The 17,602-nt window shown below is 53.2% G+C and overlaps 2 protein-coding genes across 11 annotated transcripts in view; one reads left to right on the top strand and one right to left on the bottom strand.

The window, feature by feature from the left end:
- Positions 1 to 42: 42 nt before the first annotated feature.
- Acadvl (acyl-CoA dehydrogenase very long chain) lies at positions 43 to 5,576 on the bottom strand. Its single transcript, XM_004669263.2, has 20 exons — positions 5,434 to 5,576; positions 5,276 to 5,351; positions 4,952 to 5,017; positions 4,794 to 4,866; positions 4,637 to 4,701; positions 4,258 to 4,392; positions 3,605 to 3,749; positions 3,322 to 3,451; positions 3,088 to 3,213; positions 2,599 to 2,797; positions 2,245 to 2,349; positions 1,547 to 1,633; positions 1,400 to 1,462; positions 1,210 to 1,311; positions 1,036 to 1,133; positions 888 to 960; positions 736 to 808; positions 577 to 649; positions 416 to 491; positions 43 to 344 (listed from the first exon to the last, which is right to left on the bottom strand). The coding sequence occupies exons 1-20, from the start codon at positions 5,493 to 5,495 to the stop codon at positions 204 to 206; spliced, it is 1,968 nt and encodes a 655-aa protein (XP_004669320.2). The 5' UTR covers positions 5,496 to 5,576; the 3' UTR covers positions 43 to 203.
- Positions 5,577 to 9,485: 3,909 nt separating this feature from the next.
- Positions 9,486 to 17,602, top strand: part of Dlg4 (discs large MAGUK scaffold protein 4) — a 29,539-nt gene continuing 21,422 nt past the window's right edge. For 4 of the 10 annotated variants that reach the window (XM_004669261.2, XM_004669260.2, XM_045130807.1 and 1 more), the window contains exon 1: positions 9,486 to 9,991. In XM_004669261.2, coding sequence (XP_004669318.1) covers positions 9,962 to 9,991 — 30 coding nt within the window. In that variant the 5' untranslated portion in view covers positions 9,486 to 9,961. Of the gene's footprint in view, positions 9,992 to 12,809; positions 12,941 to 17,602 lie in introns of those variants that run through there. The other 6 variants (XM_045130806.1, XR_006632902.1, XM_045130812.1 and 3 more) reach the window with 4 other exon arrangements.

Below are 17,602 nucleotides of genomic sequence, written 5' to 3' on the forward strand. Positions count from 1 at the left end.
AGGCAGTGGAAAGAACTGAGTGAGATGCAGTAGCAAAAGAGGGCTTGTTAGAACGTTTATTCTTGAGGCAGTGAGTGCTCCTGAGGGCAGACCTAGTGCTGGGAGCGCAAGTCCCTTAGGGAGAACCCGAGCCCGCACACAGGTGGCCTATGTTTTGGCTTGAGATAAGGCACGTAACCAGGCCAGACCCTGGTTGGAAGTATTCAGAAGCCAAGGGGGTTGCTGGTGACCACACCACCACGCTCCACCATGGCCTTGGAGATGCTTTTGAAGTTACGGAAGAGATCCTGCTGCCGAGGGTTGAACTGTAAGGCAGTCATGCTTTCTTGGATCCGGGCTGCAGCCTGGGGAGAGGAAAAGAAGAGTCAGTCTTGGGCCTCAGTGTCCGCTTACACTGAATAGCTGTGAGGCTCACCTCAATACACCAGCTGTCACAGAGCATTTTCTCATGCTGAGCCGTGGGATGGCCCTCACTCAAGGCTCTGGAGGCCCTGTCAGGAAGGAGGATAAGATATTCTGAGCTGTGCTGCTGGCCCGGCCAACACAGGCCTCGTTCCTCCCACCCTGCCTCCTCACCTGGAGAGAACCACCACCATGGCATAAAGGTCAATGGCTCCGTCCGCGAGACGCTGCAGCAGAAACTGTTCATCTGTCAGGTAGATGGGGGTGTTAGTCTGGGGGTGAAACGTGGGCGGGGGAGGGAAAGCGCGGTGGACTGGAGCAGAGCTTACTCACTGACGATTCCCTTCTTGTGCTTCATTAGCTTGGTCTCCACCACAGTGGCAAACTGCTCCAGGGCCTGCACTGCCTGAAAAGAAGGGGAGGGTCATGGAGCCTGGATGGGGTGACAGTCCCTTGCTGCAGGCTGTGCTCCAAGGACTACTCACCAGTTCACTGCTTCGGCTTAAATCTGGGTGGACAACTCCTTTGAGACTCAGGCCGCTGCCCATCCCTGTCCGCCTGGGAAGAGTGGCTGGTTAGTGGCAGCGCCCCACTCCTGCCTTCTCCCCACCCGACCCCAGGCCCCTAAGCTACCTCCTCAGCTGTTTGCCTGCCTCTCCCAGCAGGAGGCCAACATTCCCAAAAGGATTCTTGAGGGCATTGCCCAGCCCAGAGAGTTCCTTTCCTTTGTCCTGTGGGGAAAGAGGGTCCAGCAGTCAGGACCCAGCTGTCCTTCCTACCTCCTCTTGCAGAGTCCCCTCCTCTTACCATACAGCCCTGCAGAGCCACAAACAGCCGAAGGATGTCGTTTGTTCCTTCGAAGATCCGGAAGATGCGAATATCTCGAAGCACTCGTTCCACCCCAGGCTCCTAGTACAGGGAAAGACACATCATGACCTTGTGTTGAGATGTGCCTAACCGCTTGCCCAGCTGCCCCATGCCAAGGGATGCCCTGTACCTTCATGAAGCCCATTCCCCCCATGATCTGGATGCATTCATCGGTCACTTTCCAGGCTGCTTCCTGAGAACAGAAAACCAGATGAGACTGGTTTTTGAGCAGAGTTCCCAAACTGGACCCTTCCCTCCCATCACACCGGGTCCTCACCGAACCAAAGATTTTGCTGATAGCGGCCTCTATCTGGAAGTCCGTGTATCCCTGGTCCATGTTGGCACTCAGCATGTACGCCATGGACTGGTGGGACGCGGTTGAGACACGGAAGGGAGGGAAAAGGCCACATCAGACCCAGGCTGGACACTCCGGCCTCCCAGACGAGGCCACATCAGACCCAGGCTGGACACTCCAGCCTCCCAGACGAGGCCTCGCGCGGCCCTCGCGGCGCTGGCGTCCATCCTGTGTCCAGATCCAGCACGACTATGTGGTTTGACCCTCTGCACTGACTTTCAGGATGTCAGTTTTTTTTTTCCCCTTGTTTTTTTTGAGGTAGGGTCTCACTCTATCCCAGGCTGCCCTGTAATTCACTATGTAGTCTCGGGGTGATCCTCCTACCTTTGCCCCCCAAATGCTGGAATTACAGGCGTGTACCACCACGTGGGGTAGGATGTTGACTATTTTAAAAGTGGGTGGAGTAGAATTAACTTCTGATACCTTTGGGAAGCACCTTAGCTCCAGAACATGGATCTCTCCTTTCAGAAGCTGACCTGACTATGCCTCCTCGCATCCCCTAGGGCATTGGTGTAAAGCTGGAGACCCACTGCCCCAGGTGCTGCTGGGGGTTGTAGTCTGATCCGACTGTTGAGAAAGCCATAGGGGCTCCCAGGGAGAGGGGCACAGGAGACCCTCACCTCAGTCACATACTGCAACATAGCCATCTTGGCCAGCTTCTCCTGGATCAGCCCAAAGTTGCAAATTTTGTCCCCAAACTGAGTGCGATTAGCAGCATGATCCACCTGGAAGAGGGCACACGTTTCCCACTTGTGGTTCTGCGGTCTCCCCTAGAAGAGGGGCTGGGCTTGTGCTGGAGGAGTGGGCCGCAGCAAGTTCAGTCCATGCTGGATGGAGACCTGAGCTACAGGTCTGGAACTTCCAGCAGGGGAGGGGTCGCTGACGTAGGGGAGCGCCTGCAAGGGGACAGGGACACACGGAAAGAGGAGCAGTGGTTCCTTCTGGCTAGCTGGGGACTCGGGCAGGATACTTACTGCCTTGGCAATGATGGCTTTCATGGTGCCTGCAAGGGTTGCAGCCATGCCAAACCTTCCATTGTTGAGGATGTGCACCGCAACCTTGAAGCCGCCCCCCACCTCGCCTAGCACATTCTCTGATGGCACCCGCACTCCATCAAAGTACACTTCTGCTGTGTTTGAGGCCTTGATACCCATCTTCTTCTCAGGGGGCCCACTGTGACAAGGTGGGGAAGAAAAGTTAAAGTGTGAATAGACAGCCATGGGGGAAAACAGACTTTCCACTTCTTATCAGTAGGGAGGAACTGCAGCTGTCACACTCTGAAAAGGGTACCTGCACTGTCCACATGTCCCGAGGACTGTGGAAACCTGGCTATGTCCAGCTACCCGGTTCCCCGTTAGAACTGGCCCGCTCCTTCGGCTTTTGTACACCCTCTTAGGGTGACTTGTGAGAACTACCCCCTCTGGAGCCCCGTGTTGCTCCCCCGCTTGGTGCTACCTACTCACTGAGTAACACCTCCAAAGCCCCTTTCCACCACAAAAGCTGTGATCTTCTCCTTCACAGTCCCTGTGGCTGCATCTGTAACTGGTGTCTTGGCAAAGACGGTGAAAATGTCTGCCATGCCCCCATTACTGTGGAAGAATGAGCAATCAGTTTTGTTTTGGTTGGGGGGGGGGTTTCAGAGTAATGGGGTCCAGAATTGGGCTGAGGGTAGGAAGTGAGGAGAGATGTAGGATTGCCTGATCCAAATCTTGCTTCCATTGAGGGTATAGTATTTTCCACAGGGGCTGGGCACAGCTGAACTTCGGATAGAGGCAGCATCTGATCCACTTGAGGGCTCAGTTAGACAAAAGGCAGCCATAGTCTCCCCTGTTGAGGAGAGCTGCTTTACCTGGAGTCCTGGTGAGTCAAAATCCTGCCCCCTCCACCTTCGGGCAGTTTCCCGTTCCTTAGCATTTCCTCACCAGCACTATACCAAGCTCACATCAGCCCTAAGCCCCAGAGCTCTTGGGGTTGTCTTACCAGTTGCCACTTTGGGGAGGTATTTTTCTTTCTGAGCCTTTGTGCCGAAGAGCAGGATGCCTTTGAAACCGATGCTTTGATGTGCTCCCAGGGTAACTGCTATCCCAAGGTCATACATGCCCACAATCTCTGCCAGGCGAGCGTACTAGAGGGGAAGCAGGCATCTGGGGCTGTAACTGGCTGCATGGAGCCTTCCTTTAGCAGAAGAGTATTGGCGACATGGCATAACCTGACCTGGGCCATCTACAGAACATGTAGAAGGGAGGTGGAATCAAAGACAGGGTGTAGGCGGACTGGGAGGTGTACCACAGTGGCCTGCCTAGCAAGCATGAGGCCCTGGGATCCATTCTTAGTACTCCTGAGAAAAGAGGACATCCAAAGGTAGCAGTGTCTGTCCCAGGTCTTGGTGACAAGACTGCCTAGTACTTTATTGTTACACAGACCCCAAGGACTTGGGGATCAGTGAGAGCTGCGGTCCTAGTGAACTGCATGTAGACTGGGGGGTGGGGGTAGGATGTGTACCTAGCTGACAAATTTCAGGGGTTCCCTTGGCCAGTTGCTTGTTAAGAGACCTTGATCTTAGGGGTGAGGGAGCTGAATCTGTCAAGGTGGCACAGGGTGAAATGCTGGGAGATAGCAAGTGGTTGGCTCACCTGGGTGTTACAAAGACCTACACCACCCAGCTCACTGGGCACTTGCAGACCAAAGGCCCCTAGCTCTTTAAGGCCCTGCAAAGTAGTCTCCTCCACTTTCTCCAGGGCGTCATTCTTGGCAGGGTCATTCACTTCCTGGGGAAAGAATATATGCCATGTTTAGAGCCTGGTGGATTGGCATATACCTTTAATCCCAGCCCTCAGGAGGCAGACATAAGAGGATGGCCATGAGTTTGTGGCCACCCTGCAACTACAGAGTGAATTCTCGGTCAGCCTGAGCTAGAGTGAGACCCTTCCTTGGGGGAAGGGGGAGCTCCCACATTCAGAATCCTTAACATCTACCTACATCACGAGAAGTTGGGCTCCAGTCTTTCCTTACCTCGAAGAAACGGCCCACAGGCCCCACCATCTCTCTGAGAAACTGTGTCTGCTCTTCATTGAGGACTGCAGGGGTGGGAAGGGGAGGAATAGGCCAGTCAGGCGAGACTGGGGCGGTGAGCCTATCCCCACCCAGCACTAACTACCGCTTCCTTTACCAGACGGGTATGGGAACACCTGATCGGTGGTGAGTTGGCCTTTGAACATCCCCACAGCAAAGGACTTGGATTCCTAGGCAGGGAAGAGAGGGGTTTCAGGGAGCTGGCTGGGTGGGTCTACCCCTAGTTTAGGTCAACCCCACCTCTGGGCCTCCTACCGCCTTGGCTGGTTTTTCTCTGGTGGAAGCATCAGAGGAGTGGGAAACTGGCTTGTCCACAGCAGCCTAGGGGAGGGGATCGCTGGGCTCAGGCTGGGGCTTCCAGTGTGCCAAGGAGAGCACAGGGGAAGACAAAGTTGTGTGGGTGGGCTGGTACCTTTCCCTTAGTTTCACCCCAGGGCACCCTGGATTGCCCTTTCCCCTACTTTTGGTGCCAGAGCTTGTCACCCGACGAGGAGGGAGACCCCTGTCGGCCAGCAGGAAAGTGGGAGCCCAGGCAGAACCCCATTCTTGCACCCCTCTCCCAAGACCGCTGTCAGTTACCTGAGCCGTGCCACTGGCATAAGGTCGCCCGGCAGGGGCAGGCCCGGGCTGCCCCAGGAGGGCACTGGGTCTCGAGCTGGGGGAAAGGGGACAGGGGGGTTCAGTCCTGGCCCAGTTCCCAGGCCCGCAGACCCCCGTCCCCTTTGCCACACACAGACCTTCGCGTTCCCAGCCTCAGCAACTGCCACCCCACGCTCGGGGTCATCCGAGCGGTCTGCATCTCCGAGCTGCTCCTGCCGCCGCCTCGACCGCTGACCTCCTCAGGTCCCGCCGGGCTAATGCTGGATGTCCCGGCCCTGAATCATCCTCCACAATGCAGCGCGCGGTGGCGGGTGGGGGCTTCCGGGCGCTCGAGCATGCTGGGAGTTGTAGTTCTGGGGGCGCCTCCGGTACCTGCAGTCTGGCTGACCTAGAGTGATCTCCAAGCGTCCCTTGTTTCCCCCCAAACCTCTTAATCCTGACGGTCTGAACTAAAGTATAATCTGCTAAAGGGGTGATGGTATAGGATGGGTGGGGAAGGAAATTTAAGTGACCGCAGCCAACGGGGTGGAGGGAAGAGCTCCCCCAGGTACAAGTGAGGAGAGGTGTGAGGTAGATGCTAGGTAGGGAGGAATGAAAAGATGACTCTTGAGTTCAGGAAATCTGTCTCCACCAACATAAAGGGAGGGCAATGGATGGAGGCCTGAAGCTCGGTTGTGTTCTAAGCAAATTCTGCGACCTAGGAGGGAGGAGTCACTACCTCTCAAAAATGCCTAAAAGTGTACAGTAGAAAGGATGTGGCTCACTACCTCTTCCTTAAGGCCTCTGAGAGCTTCTCGAAAATTTCTCTACCCTCTGTTTCTTCCAGAGACTTTGTGCACTGGCTAGACATTTGGACAGATGGCGTCTTCATACATGCCTTGCTTCTTTACTGTTGGGGCCAAGAAAGCCAGGCGCAGTGGTTTATGCTTGTAATCCCAGCATTTGGGAGACTCGGGCAAGAGGATCACTGCGAGTTCAGGCCAGCCTGGGTTACAGTGTGAGACCCTGTCTCAAAAAAAAAAAAAAAAAAAAAAAAAAAACAGCCAGGTGTGATGGAACCGCCTTTAATCCCAGCATTTGGGAGGCAGAGGTAGGAGTATTGCTATGAGTTCGCTAGTCTGAGACTGCATACTGAATTCCAGGTCAGCCTGAGCTAGTGAGACCCTACCTCAAAAATACAACAAAAAGAGCTAGGGCTGGAGAGATGGCTTAGCAATTAAGGTGCTTGTCTTCGAAGCCTTAGGAGCCAGGTTTGATTCTGCAGGTCTTACATAAAACTCAGATGCACATGGTGGTATAAGTATCTGGAGTTTGTTTGGCTAGCAGCCCTGGTGTGCCCATTCTCTCACTCTTTCTCTGTTTCTGTCTAATAAATAAATAAAAACTTAAAAAAAACACAGAGCCAGGAGAGGTGGCACATGCCTTTAATCCCAGTAGGAGGCTGAGGTAGGAGGGTTGCCGGGAGTTCAAGGCCACCCTGAGACTACATAGTGAATTCCAGGTCAGCCTGAGCTAGAGTGAAATCTACCTTGAAAAACCAAAATAAGAAAGAAAAAAAAAAAAAAAAAGAATCCTCGCCAGTCACGGTGGAGTGTGCCTTTAAGCCTAGCACTCAAGAAGAAGAGAGGACTGGAGAGATGGTTTAAGTCACTTGCTTATGAAGACTAAGGATCCGGGTTCGAGTCCCCAGAACCCATGTAAGCCAGATGCACATGATGATGCATGCATCTGGAGTTCATTTGCAGTGCCTAGAGGTTCTGAAATAACCATTTTCTTTCTCTCATAAATAAAAATTAAATTAAAAGAAACAGGGGCTGGGCATGGTGATGCACATCTTTAATCCCAGCACTCAGGAGGCAGAGGTAGGTGGATCACTGTGAGTTCGAGGCCAGCCTGAGACTACATAGTGAATTCCAGGTCAGCCTGGGCTAGAGTAAGGCCTTGCCTTGAAAAAAAAACACAAAATAAAAAGTAAATACCAAGAAATTTATACCCATTTTTCTCCCCACCCCCCTTTTTTTTCTTCGAGGTAGGGTCTCTTTAGTCCAAACTAACCTGGAATTCATTCTGTATTCTCAGGGTGGCATTGAAGTCATGGTGATCCTCCTGCCTCTTCCTCCTGAGTGTAGGGATTAAATGCATGCACCACCACACCTGGCCTCCTTTTTTTTTTTTAAATACTTCTTTTATTTTAATGTATTAAAGACGGAAAGAGAGAACGGGTACACCAGGGCCTCTAGCCACTGCAAACAAACTCCAGAAGCATGTGCCACTATGTGTATCTGGTTTACATGGGACCTGGAAAATCGAACCTGGGTCCTTGGGCTTTGCAGGCAAGCGCCTTAACTGCTAAGCCATCTCTCCAGCCCACCCAACCCCCCATTTTTTTAGGTAGAGTTTCACTCTAGTCCAGGTTGTCCTAGAAATCACTATAGTCCCAGGCTGGCCTCGAACTCACAGTGCTCCTCCTACCTCTGCCTCCAGAGCTCTTGGATCGAAGGCATGTGCCACCACACCTGGCTGTACCACTCTTTCTGTACCCCCACTGGGGTCATGTCTGCAAATAGAAAGAGCTCAGCTCAATTCTTGAGTTGCTGCAGCCTCCTCAGAAGAGACCTGTTCTTTTTTTTTTTTTTTTTTTTTGAGGTAGGGTCTCACTCTAGTCCAGGCTGACCTGGAATTCACTCTGTAGTCTCAGGGTGGCCTCGAGCTCACGGTGATCCTCCTACCTCTGTCTCCTGAGTGCTGGGGTTAAAGGTGTGTGTCACCATGCCCGGCAGGAATATATGCCTACAGTATGCTTGGCTTTGGCAAGGGGAAAGGCAAGGTCTGTGGAGCAGAGCAGTAGTGATGCCTGGTGAAGCAAGAATAGGGACTCTGGCTGTTCAGAGGTTGCCTGCTTTACCTGTCAGCTACAACCGGGTGGGGAGAAGACAGCTCAGCTCTGATCCTGGCGGATTAGGGAGATTAAAGTGAGAGAAGAGATGTCCCAGAGACCAAGAGGTGAAAAACAGGGGTCTTTGTAGAAGGAAAGTTTGGGTCTGTGACATGGGGTGGGGGGCTGGAACACCATGATTTTTCTCCCCAAATTCTTTCTGTAAGGTCTAGGGTGGCCGGGGTAAGGCCTGGGAAGCTGAGGTGATTGTGTGTCACCCTTGTCCCAATCTTCTGTCACTTGCTTCTTACTAGCCCCGAGGTCAGCCCTCTGGCTCCTGGCCCCCCCACTATTGCGGTGGGCACCTCCTCTCCTCACAGTGCTGCACAGTGACCTCTTTCAGGCCTTGCTGGGTGAGTTACCCCAGTGTTGTGGAAGGGGCTGGCCTGGGCTTGTGAGGGGCAAGTACTGAACGAACTCTGGGAGCCTGCAGAACATTTGGCTTAAGCGGGGGCTCTCTGTAGGGTCATCCCCGTAGGGTCATCCCCACTGCGTCCTCCATCAGGACCCAGTAGCCTTGACAAACAAACTATGGCACCAGGGGTGGCCAGAGAGGCCTAGGGTTGGGGTGATGACTTGATTTTGCTCTTGTGATAGACATCCTGGACTATTATGAAGCTTCCATCTCAGAGAGTCAGGTAAGGAGGTGAGGGTGGGTGTCTGGCTTCCTGAGGGAGGGGGCAGGACCAGAAGGGTGCATGAAATCTTGCTAATATTAAACTAAGGCTTGGGAGCCTCGGTGACAAAAATCCTGAGTCAAAGGCTGAGGGGTTGGGAGCACTGAGAATGTACTTTCTGTGGTCAGCCAGCCCTGTCCCCCATTCTCCTGTCTTCCCCTGTCCCAATTTCATCACTAAAGCATCCGTCCGTGTCGGGGACATAATTACTTTTCAGATTCCCTCCTGTGAATCCTAGGGGAGAAGAAGGCCCCCCAGGATTTCCTGTTGCCAGCCCCTCTCCCACACTCTACCCCTGCCATGGCCTTCCTCCAGTATTAGCCACGGATGCTCCCAGCCCCAGTGTGGGCGTTTCCTCCTGCAAGAAGTGAAATCCACTGGGGTCGTGGTCCTCGCTGTCATGACTGGAGGCTGGCCAGGGCTCCATGTTTGCCTTAGGGCCTCTCTGCTCGCGCTTCTGTCTCCTTTCTCATTATCCGGGTTCCTGCCAGCAGCGAAGGAGTTAACCCTGCCAAGGCAGCCCCCCCCATTCTGGCTCCTAGCTCCCTCCCTCCCTCCCCTGCTTCCTCTCTCCTCCTCTCTCCCCTTCCCTCCTCGGCTCCTCGGCTCCCTCGGCCGCTGCCGTCTCCAGCCCCCCCCCCCCCCACTCCCTCGCCACGGCCTCTAGCCCCTGGCCGTTGGGCAAGACCCCCACCTATCCCGGGGCTTCCCGAAATCCAGTTCCCCTCCCCCACCCCAGCTCATGCCCCAGCCCCCGGACTCCGGGGCTGCCAGCCCCCGGTGCCCCTGCCCCTCCTGAGAATTGGGGTGTGCGCCCCAAGCCCCCTCCCCTTCACTGGGGAGCCCCTTTTAGGGCTCCTTCCCCTCCCTCCCACGCTCCCTTACCCTTCCCTTCTCCAACCCCCTCCTTCCCCTCTCACCCCTCCCCCCATCCTGGCCCCCCCTGCAAAAGTGGGGTGCGGAGGGGGGAGGGGTGAGAACCCACCGAGGGGAGGAACAAAACTCCAATGAAGTCAGAGCCCCTTACCCGCCGCCGCGGCCAGGCCCCCCAACATGGACTGTCTCTGTATAGTGACCACCAAGGTAAGCATGATGGGGGTGCAAACTGTGGGGAGGTGATGAATTTGTGGGAAGGGGTTAGCTAGGCCTTATCTGGGGCTGGAGGCCCTGGAGTCAGAGCATCAGAAGTAAGATGTATTGAGGGGGTCACAATTCAGTTTTGGGGTTCACATCTGAGAAAACACTGGATTTGGCCACAGGTGCCTCCTGGAATGATCCCTTTGTACCTAGGGAGAAATGGAGAATTTGGTGCATGGAGATGCTTAGTGGGTTTTGGGGTTCACCCACTTTACTTGAGGGAAATCTGAGAAGCCTGGCTCACATGGGAGCCCTGCTTCTGTATGTGAAAAGGTGGGCTATGTGTGTGGGTTCCCTCCTGGGGGAAAAGCTGGCTTCCAGGTGCCTTGTCCAATTTTGGGGCGCTCTTGGCATGAAGATAAAGGTTACAGCTTGAGAGTGTTTGGCTAGTTGGGGGTTATCAGGTAGCAGCGAAAGGGGTAAGCCTTTCGGCTATAGAACAAGCATCTTGTGGTAGGTATATTCGGGGTGCTCTCGACTTCAGGGAAAGGGGGCTGTTCATTTAGGGCTTAATTATATGGACTGAACAAGGGAGCTGGGACTTGTCACAGGCCTGGGGGCCTGACACGATTACCTGAGACACTGGACCAGGTGAGGTTAGGGTTTGAGTTACTCCCATGGGAGCTAGAAGGTTACTACAGCTGAGATTGTCAGCTCCTGAGAAGGTTGAGGTTTGGGAAGAGAGGGGATTTACGCAGGGGGACCATGTGGACCGTGTCAGATTTTGGGGTGTCCCAGGCGGGTGTCCAATCTCCTACTCTGTGTGTAGCCCTGGTCATGAAAAAGGAAGAGCAGAGAACACTCTTATCTGGGATAGTTGGGATCAAAGGTTGGGCAGGAAACATGGATATAAGGGGCCTTGGCTTTAAGGGGTGAGGAGGCTGTTGGGGTGAAAGGTGGAGGAGGAGGCAGTGCTGGCTCAGTGGGATCTACACAAGGGTACAGGGGTACCATTAGGAGAGCTTGGATGACCGGCCTAACCCTAGTAGAATGTCGAATACTTGGGTCTTTGGCTCTCAGACTCCGGGACTGGCAAACTGGGTGCCTGGTGTGTAGAGGGAGGTTTGGGCGGGTGGCAGGCAGCTGGGGGCTGGGGGGTGGGACAGGAAGTGGGGGCCGGGGGAGGCGGGGTCCGGGTGAGTCACAGGCTGGGGAGGGGGTTATATTTAGTGGGAACTGAGGGAGCTGAGGACACACATGTTCCCTACCACAAACTCACACATATGTACACACATGCGTTGTGCACGTGTGGGGATGACTGGAAGAGAGTGTGTGTGTGTGAGGGGGTGAAGACTTGTAGGTTTGGCTCCCTCGCCCCGTCTTCTTTGGGCTACTTACTTTTCTTTATTCTGTGGGCTTTAGACTTTCTTCCAGGCGGTCGTCTCCCACCCCCACCCTGCACCCCGTAGTAGATTTTTGTGCCTCAGTTCTTGCCCTCTCTCAGTGTCTGTGCGAACCTGTACTCTATCCTGTTCCTTGGCCTTGGCTTTCTGGCTGTGGTCACCTGGGTCCAGGTGTATGTAGGAAGCCAATGGAATGTGTGGGTTGTGCTTCCGACATGCAAAGACGAGAATGCCAGTAAGGGTGAGGGGCCTGCCTGCACCTAGTTATTCTAGGTGGGTGGCTCTATTCATTTCCCACCTTCAGACTTCTACTTGTTCGATGGAGCCCTTGCTTGAGCACCCCTCAGGGAAGGAGGCTTGCAGAGAGCAACGTGCATCCTGGTTTCACCGAGGCGTGGAGACCTAAGCTTGCCTGCTACATTCGATGGCCAGTAAACTTGTCAGCCTTGGGATGAGGGGACTCCAACTCCCATAAGGCCCCAGGCTCGACATCCCTTAGTGCTAGAGTGTTGCTCTCCTAAGGGCTCTTGGGAGTTGGGGTTCGGTCTCTCCATCCAGGGCAGCCGAGAGTAGCCCAAGAGGAACCAGCAGGGGGCACATGGTTCCTGTCCTCTGAAAAGGCTGGGTGGGACTGGAGCGCTCATGCTTTGTGGTCTTGGAGCTCTCCGCTGGGTTTGACGGCTTTCCCGTTTCCGGGCCTGCATTTGCAGACTCCTCCGCAGTAACCCGAGGCACGTTTAAATGAATGCCTACTATGTGCTCACCGCGTGCATTCTGGAACCCCGCTTTACAGCCGCCACTGCACCTTCTGAGCTCGGTGCCCGAGTCTCTGCCGGCATCTCGGTGTCTGAGCTTTCTCCCACTCCGCCCCCGTCCCTCCCCCTTCTCCCCGCGCTGCTGCCGCCGTTGCCATGGTAACCAGCGACGACTGAAGTTGCGTGGCGGGCTCGAGGGCAGGGCGAGGGTGGCGAGGGGCGGAGCAGAACAAATGGAGGGCGGGGGGGGGAAGTGGGCAAAGAGATGGGGGTATTTGCATGGGGAGGCGAAGCAGTTAAACGCCCCCCATCCCGGGTGGTCCTTATTGGGCAAAGCCCAACGCCGGGGGGCGTGGCAGTGTGGCCAGCCAGTCTCATTCATTGGCCATCTGGGGCGTGGCGGAAGGACAGTGTGGGCGAGGCTGGGGGAGCTAATGGGCGGGAAGCGGACGGAGGCATGGTCTCCGCCGGGTGGGCGTGGCCTGGCGTACTCCTCCGGAGGGGGCGGGCGACAACCCTCTGAAAGGGGTGGGGCTGGGCTAACACACCGGAATGAGGCGGGCCTGGCCCGGGAGGGCGGGGCGTGGTCCCTGTGCGCAAAGGAGACTGAGTTGGAGTGGCCGCCGTCCAAGTAACTGCGGGGGCGGGGCGGGGGGCGGGGGTCTCTGGAAAGGAGAATCCGGGAGGCAGTGATCTGACGTCCCAGTTTTCCTAAGATGGAGGCCTGTTCAGATTTCATCAGAAGCACCCCCTCCTACCTCAGCTCTATATTCCAGGGAGACGGTTGCTAGGCGACGGTAAAGTCCTTGATTGCTGCGTTGCCATGCAACGGGGAAACGGAAAATGGAGGGAAAAAGGAAATAGGAGATGGGGGTGGAGGGTCTTAATGTGTCATAGCGCCTACTGGTGGAGGAGCAGGCCCCATGCATTTTCTGTTCTAGAAAGGAATTCTGAGTACTGCCCATTCCGCACTGGCCCTCTCCAAGGACCCATGTATTCTATGCAGATAAGAAACTAGGACCCTGGGGATCATCTTGGGGGTCTATCTGACAGATGCTGATCCAAGGGCAAGATTATAGGGAAGTTGTGCCTTTTCCCTTGGGTGGGCATTTTGCTTTGGATAGGCAGCTGAATTGGGGAGGCGCGTCATTGAATTTTAAGAGCTGGAAGGTGGGCATTCAGTGGCTGAATATTTGGCATAGAGGTTTTCAGGGTCATTTGTTGGGAAGAGAATGGAAGCTTCTAAAAAGACCCGAGGCAGTCAGTTTGGGTGTTTTGGAAGATTTATGGGTCGCTTGTAAACTGCAGGCCAGATCTTACGTTGATGAATGTATTTTGAGCCTTGGTGTAGAGAAGATATATTTGGGAGCAATGTAATGCAGAATCATGGCGTGAGGACAGCCTGAAAAGGGAATGATTTATGAATTTGAGGGGTTTAAAAAAAGTCTATGGCTGGAGAGATTGCCTAGTGGTTAAGAGGCTTCCCTGCAAAGCCAAAGGACCCAGGTTCAATTCCCCAGGACCCACATAAGCCAGATGCACAAGGGGATGCATGCATCTGCAGTTCGTTTACAGTGGCTGGAGGCCCTGGCATGCCCATTCTCTCTCTGTGTCTCTTTCTCTACCTGTCTAGTTCTTTCCCTCTCTCTCTCAAATAAATAAATATTTAAAAATATTTTTTTAAAGCCTAGAACCAAGCATGGTGGTGTACACCTGTTATCCCAACACTTGGGAACTAAGTGGAGACACTAGGGTCAGGAGTTCAAGTCAGCCTCGGCTGCATAGTGAATTTGGGGCCAATCTAAGCTGCATGAGACCGTGTGTGTGTGTGTGTGTGTGTGTGTGTGTGTGTGTGTGTGTGTATGCGCGCATGCGTGCGTGTATGACAGAGAGAGAGAGAGAAATGTTTTAATGTGAAGTAAAAGTAGTTTGGGAGCACTCTGAAAATATTGCAGTTGAAGTTGGAAGGTAGATTTTTGAGTTCTGGTGAGGTTTTGGTGGTGGAAAATTAGAATGTCCAGAGTGTCATTCAGTTCAGTGATTTGGACAAGGGACAACAAACAAATCTGAAGACTTTTATTTGGACGTTTTTACTAGTGCAAGAGAATACTTCCACTAATTTTAAGGTCTGTATAAGTGGACTGGGGAACAGATAGGCCTTAGAAACGATGGCTGCAGGAGCATATTAATTTGAGGACACAATAAGGTCCTGTGATTTTTGTTTGTTTGTTTGTTTTGGCTTGGTTTTTCGAGGTAGGGTCTCACTCTAGCACAGGCTGACTTGGAGTTCACTCTGTATTCTCAGGATGGCCTCAAACTCATGGCAATCCTCCTACCTCTGTCTCCTGTGTGTTGGGATTAAAGTCATGCACCAGCACATCTGGCTGAATCTGTGATTCTTTAACTGTCATACATACATACATATGTGTGTGTGTGTGTGTGTGTGTGTGTGTGTGTGTACACACATAAAATTTGAGAGAAGAAAGATGGGAGAGACAGAAACAGACCCAGAAAGAATGAGGATGAAAATGAATGACTGGGCATGCAGTTCTTGCCACTGCAAACGAACTCCAGACGTATACATCACTTTGTCCATCTGGCTTTGCATTGGGAACTGGGGAAATGAACCCTGACCAGCAGGCTTTGCAAACAAGCACGTTTAAGCACTGAGCCATTTTCCCACCCTCTAAACTCTGGCAGAAGCACTGGCAGGTTATGGGGTGGGGCTGGACTGCAGAGGACTAACTGGGCAAGTAGATGTCTGGAGATCTGAAGGATGCAGTTTCACAGGAACCGTTGGGGTGGGGCTCAGGAGGATCCTGGGGGAGGGGGCTCCTAGAAGTGAGAGCAAAAGGCTGGTGCCTTCCCTGTAGGGTGAGAGGACAGCATTGGTAAGCTGTTCAGTGAGGTTTGGGGAAGGTTAGAAGCCTGATGATTTGGAGGTGCTGGAGAATTAGGTGAAATAAGGGATCCCTGATAACCGGAAACATAAATTGCTGTATTTTAGAAGTGTCTCCATTTGTAAGGGGGCCAAAATAAGAGTATACTGTGGAAGATAAAGCCCAAATAAAAACAGCTGGAGCCAGGGAAGTTGGTGGCTAAGAGGGTCTCTCCGCACCCCTTTTTCCCATCATGACGCTCTCCCATACTGCGCAGGCGCCATCACCCCTCCCTCTGGCCGCAGCTCTAGTCGCCGGAGCCGCAGCCCCCGCCCCTCTGCCCCTCCCCCTCCCCCATCCCGGGACCCTTGCTGTCCCACCTTTTCCCCTCCCCATAGTCCCCCCTCCCCTTCTCCATGTCGGCTCGGAACAGATTCGCCTCCATGTGTCTCTGCGTGGTACGTGCTGCGGTATGGGGATCCAGCCCGTTCCCCTCTTCCGGGACCCCCAAATAGCAGGCTGCGAGCTTCAAGTGCTGCCCCTCTTTCCCCCTGTTCCCTCTGCTTGCCTGGGGTCTCTGGGTTGTAACTTCCCGCATACTGGTGCAGTAAGGTCGCCCCTGTTGTTACTGAAACCCACACCCCCTCTATTTTAGGGGTGCAAGCCTTGGTTCCAGGTCATTCTGTGAAGCTAGGACTTTGGAGGTGAGGGGAAGGGAGGAGGAACAACTTCAGCTGTGGTTCAACCAGGCCTTTACTTGTTTTGAGCCCTAATATATTGGGGCTGCAGGCATGCTCCGATAGAATATGGTGCTAGCAGGGGCCCTAAATCCCAGTGGGTTCAAGGAGAGGGTTCTCTTTTCTCTTCTGCTTTAGCTCTCTTGGAATCCGGGACCGGGGGTGCTGACTGTCCCACCTCCAGTTTCATGGTTGCTGACCCCCACTTCCTAACCCTTCCAGCCGCCCCACAACACATGTAAAATCTCTGTTAGTCACATTTTGAGAACTTTGGTTCTTCATTTTGTGTTCCCCGTTTCCCACATATTGCCTCTCAGTCCCCAAAGCCTTTTTCCTTAATGGCAGATACAACACCCCCCCCCCCCACCGGGCTAGGGCAGGGAGATCTGGGGAGTCACTGTGATAGATTTTCCTGTTTAGACTGAATGGTAACTGGTCCCATTTATGCTACCGTTGTCTTGGCACATCTGAGCTCTTCATGCCATTGAGAAAGCTTCTCAGTGAGTTAAAGACGAAGGGACATTGAGTTCAAATTCTCCCTAGTCTCCAAAACTTGGGGCTGTAAGTTTTGGTCCTACGTGATTTATGTTGCAGGGCATTGGGGGCAGTTTTGTGAGACTTTTCCAGTTTGGGGGCACGGTCGCTCAGTTTGTGCAGTGGCCAGGCTGTGATCGCCACCTTTTCATTCAGAACTGGTAATCCATGACGGCCCAGCCTTTGAAGAGGCCTGCTTTGTCTGCGCTCCTCTAGTGCCCTTCCTCCCATAATGCTGACACCTACATTTCAGGATTCTCTCCTTCTGTGTCCCAGACGTGGAGAACCCCAATTTCCCTCTCCTTTTTAAAAAATATTAATTAATTTATTATTTATTTGCAAGCAGAGAGAGGAGAGAGAATGAGCATTCCAGGGCTTCCAGCTGCTGTAAACAAACTCCATGTGCATGTGCCAGTTTGTGCATTTGGCTTTACATGGGTATTGGGGAATTGAACTCAGGTCTTTAGACTTTGCAGGCAAGCTCTTTAACCACTGAGCAATCTCTCCAGCACCCCTTTTTTTTGGAGGTAGGGTCTCCCAGGGTGACCTGGAACTTACTGTGTACTCAGGGTGGCCTTGAACTCACAGTGACCCTCCTACCTCTGCTTCCTGAATGCTGAGATTAAGGCAAGGTCTCACTGTAGCCCAGACAAACTCGTGGAAATCCCCCTACCTCAGCCTCTTGAGTACTGGGATTTAAGGCATGAACCACCACACCCAGCTTCTTCTTTAAGATTCTTCAGGGCTGGAGAGATGGCTCAGCCATTAAGGTGCTTACCTGCAATGTCTAATGTCCTGGTTTTGAATCTCCAGTACCCACGTAAAGCCAGATGCACAAAGTGGTGTATGCATCTGGAGTTGATTTGGAGTGGCTAGAGGCCCTGGTGCATCCATTCTCTCTCTCTCTCACTCACTTTGCAAATAAATCTCTTTCTATATAGTTTTGTTTTGTTTTTTCAAGGTAGGGTCTCACTCTGGTCCAGGCTGACCTGGAATTAATTATGTAGTCTCAGGGTAGCCTTATACTCACAGTGATCCTCCTCCCTCTGCCTTCCGAGTGCCAGGATTAATGGTGTGCACCACCACGCCCGGCTTAAATCAATTTTTTTAATTTATTTTTATTTTTGGCTTTTTGATGTAGGATCTTACTCTAGCTCAGGCTGACCTGGAATTCACTATGTAGTCTCAGGGTGGTCTCAAACTCACAGCGATCCTTCTACCTCTGCAAATTTTCTTTTAACTCTTTAAATATGTTAGGGAGCCTTTTATCCCTCATTGCCTCCGTGTCCTGAGTTGAGTCGACTTCTTC

Source organism: Jaculus jaculus, chromosome 12 (assembly GCF_020740685.1).
Source record: "Jaculus jaculus isolate mJacJac1 chromosome 12, mJacJac1.mat.Y.cur, whole genome shotgun sequence".
NCBI classification, from domain to species: domain Eukaryota; kingdom Metazoa; phylum Chordata; class Mammalia; order Rodentia; family Dipodidae; genus Jaculus; species Jaculus jaculus.

Coding starts and splice junctions, on each gene's coding strand:
- Acadvl (XM_004669263.2), bottom strand. CDS start 5,495: ATGCAGACCGCTCGGATGACCCCGAGCGTGGGGTGGCAGTTGCTGAGG. Junction 5,352..5,433: donor CTGAGGCTGGGAACGCGAAG/GTCTGTGTGTGG, acceptor CCTTTCCCCCAG/CTCGAGACCCAGTGCCCTCC. Junction 4,867..4,951: donor GAGAAAAACCAGCCAAGGCG/GTAGGAGGCCCA, acceptor TTCCCTGCCTAG/GAATCCAAGTCCTTTGCTGT.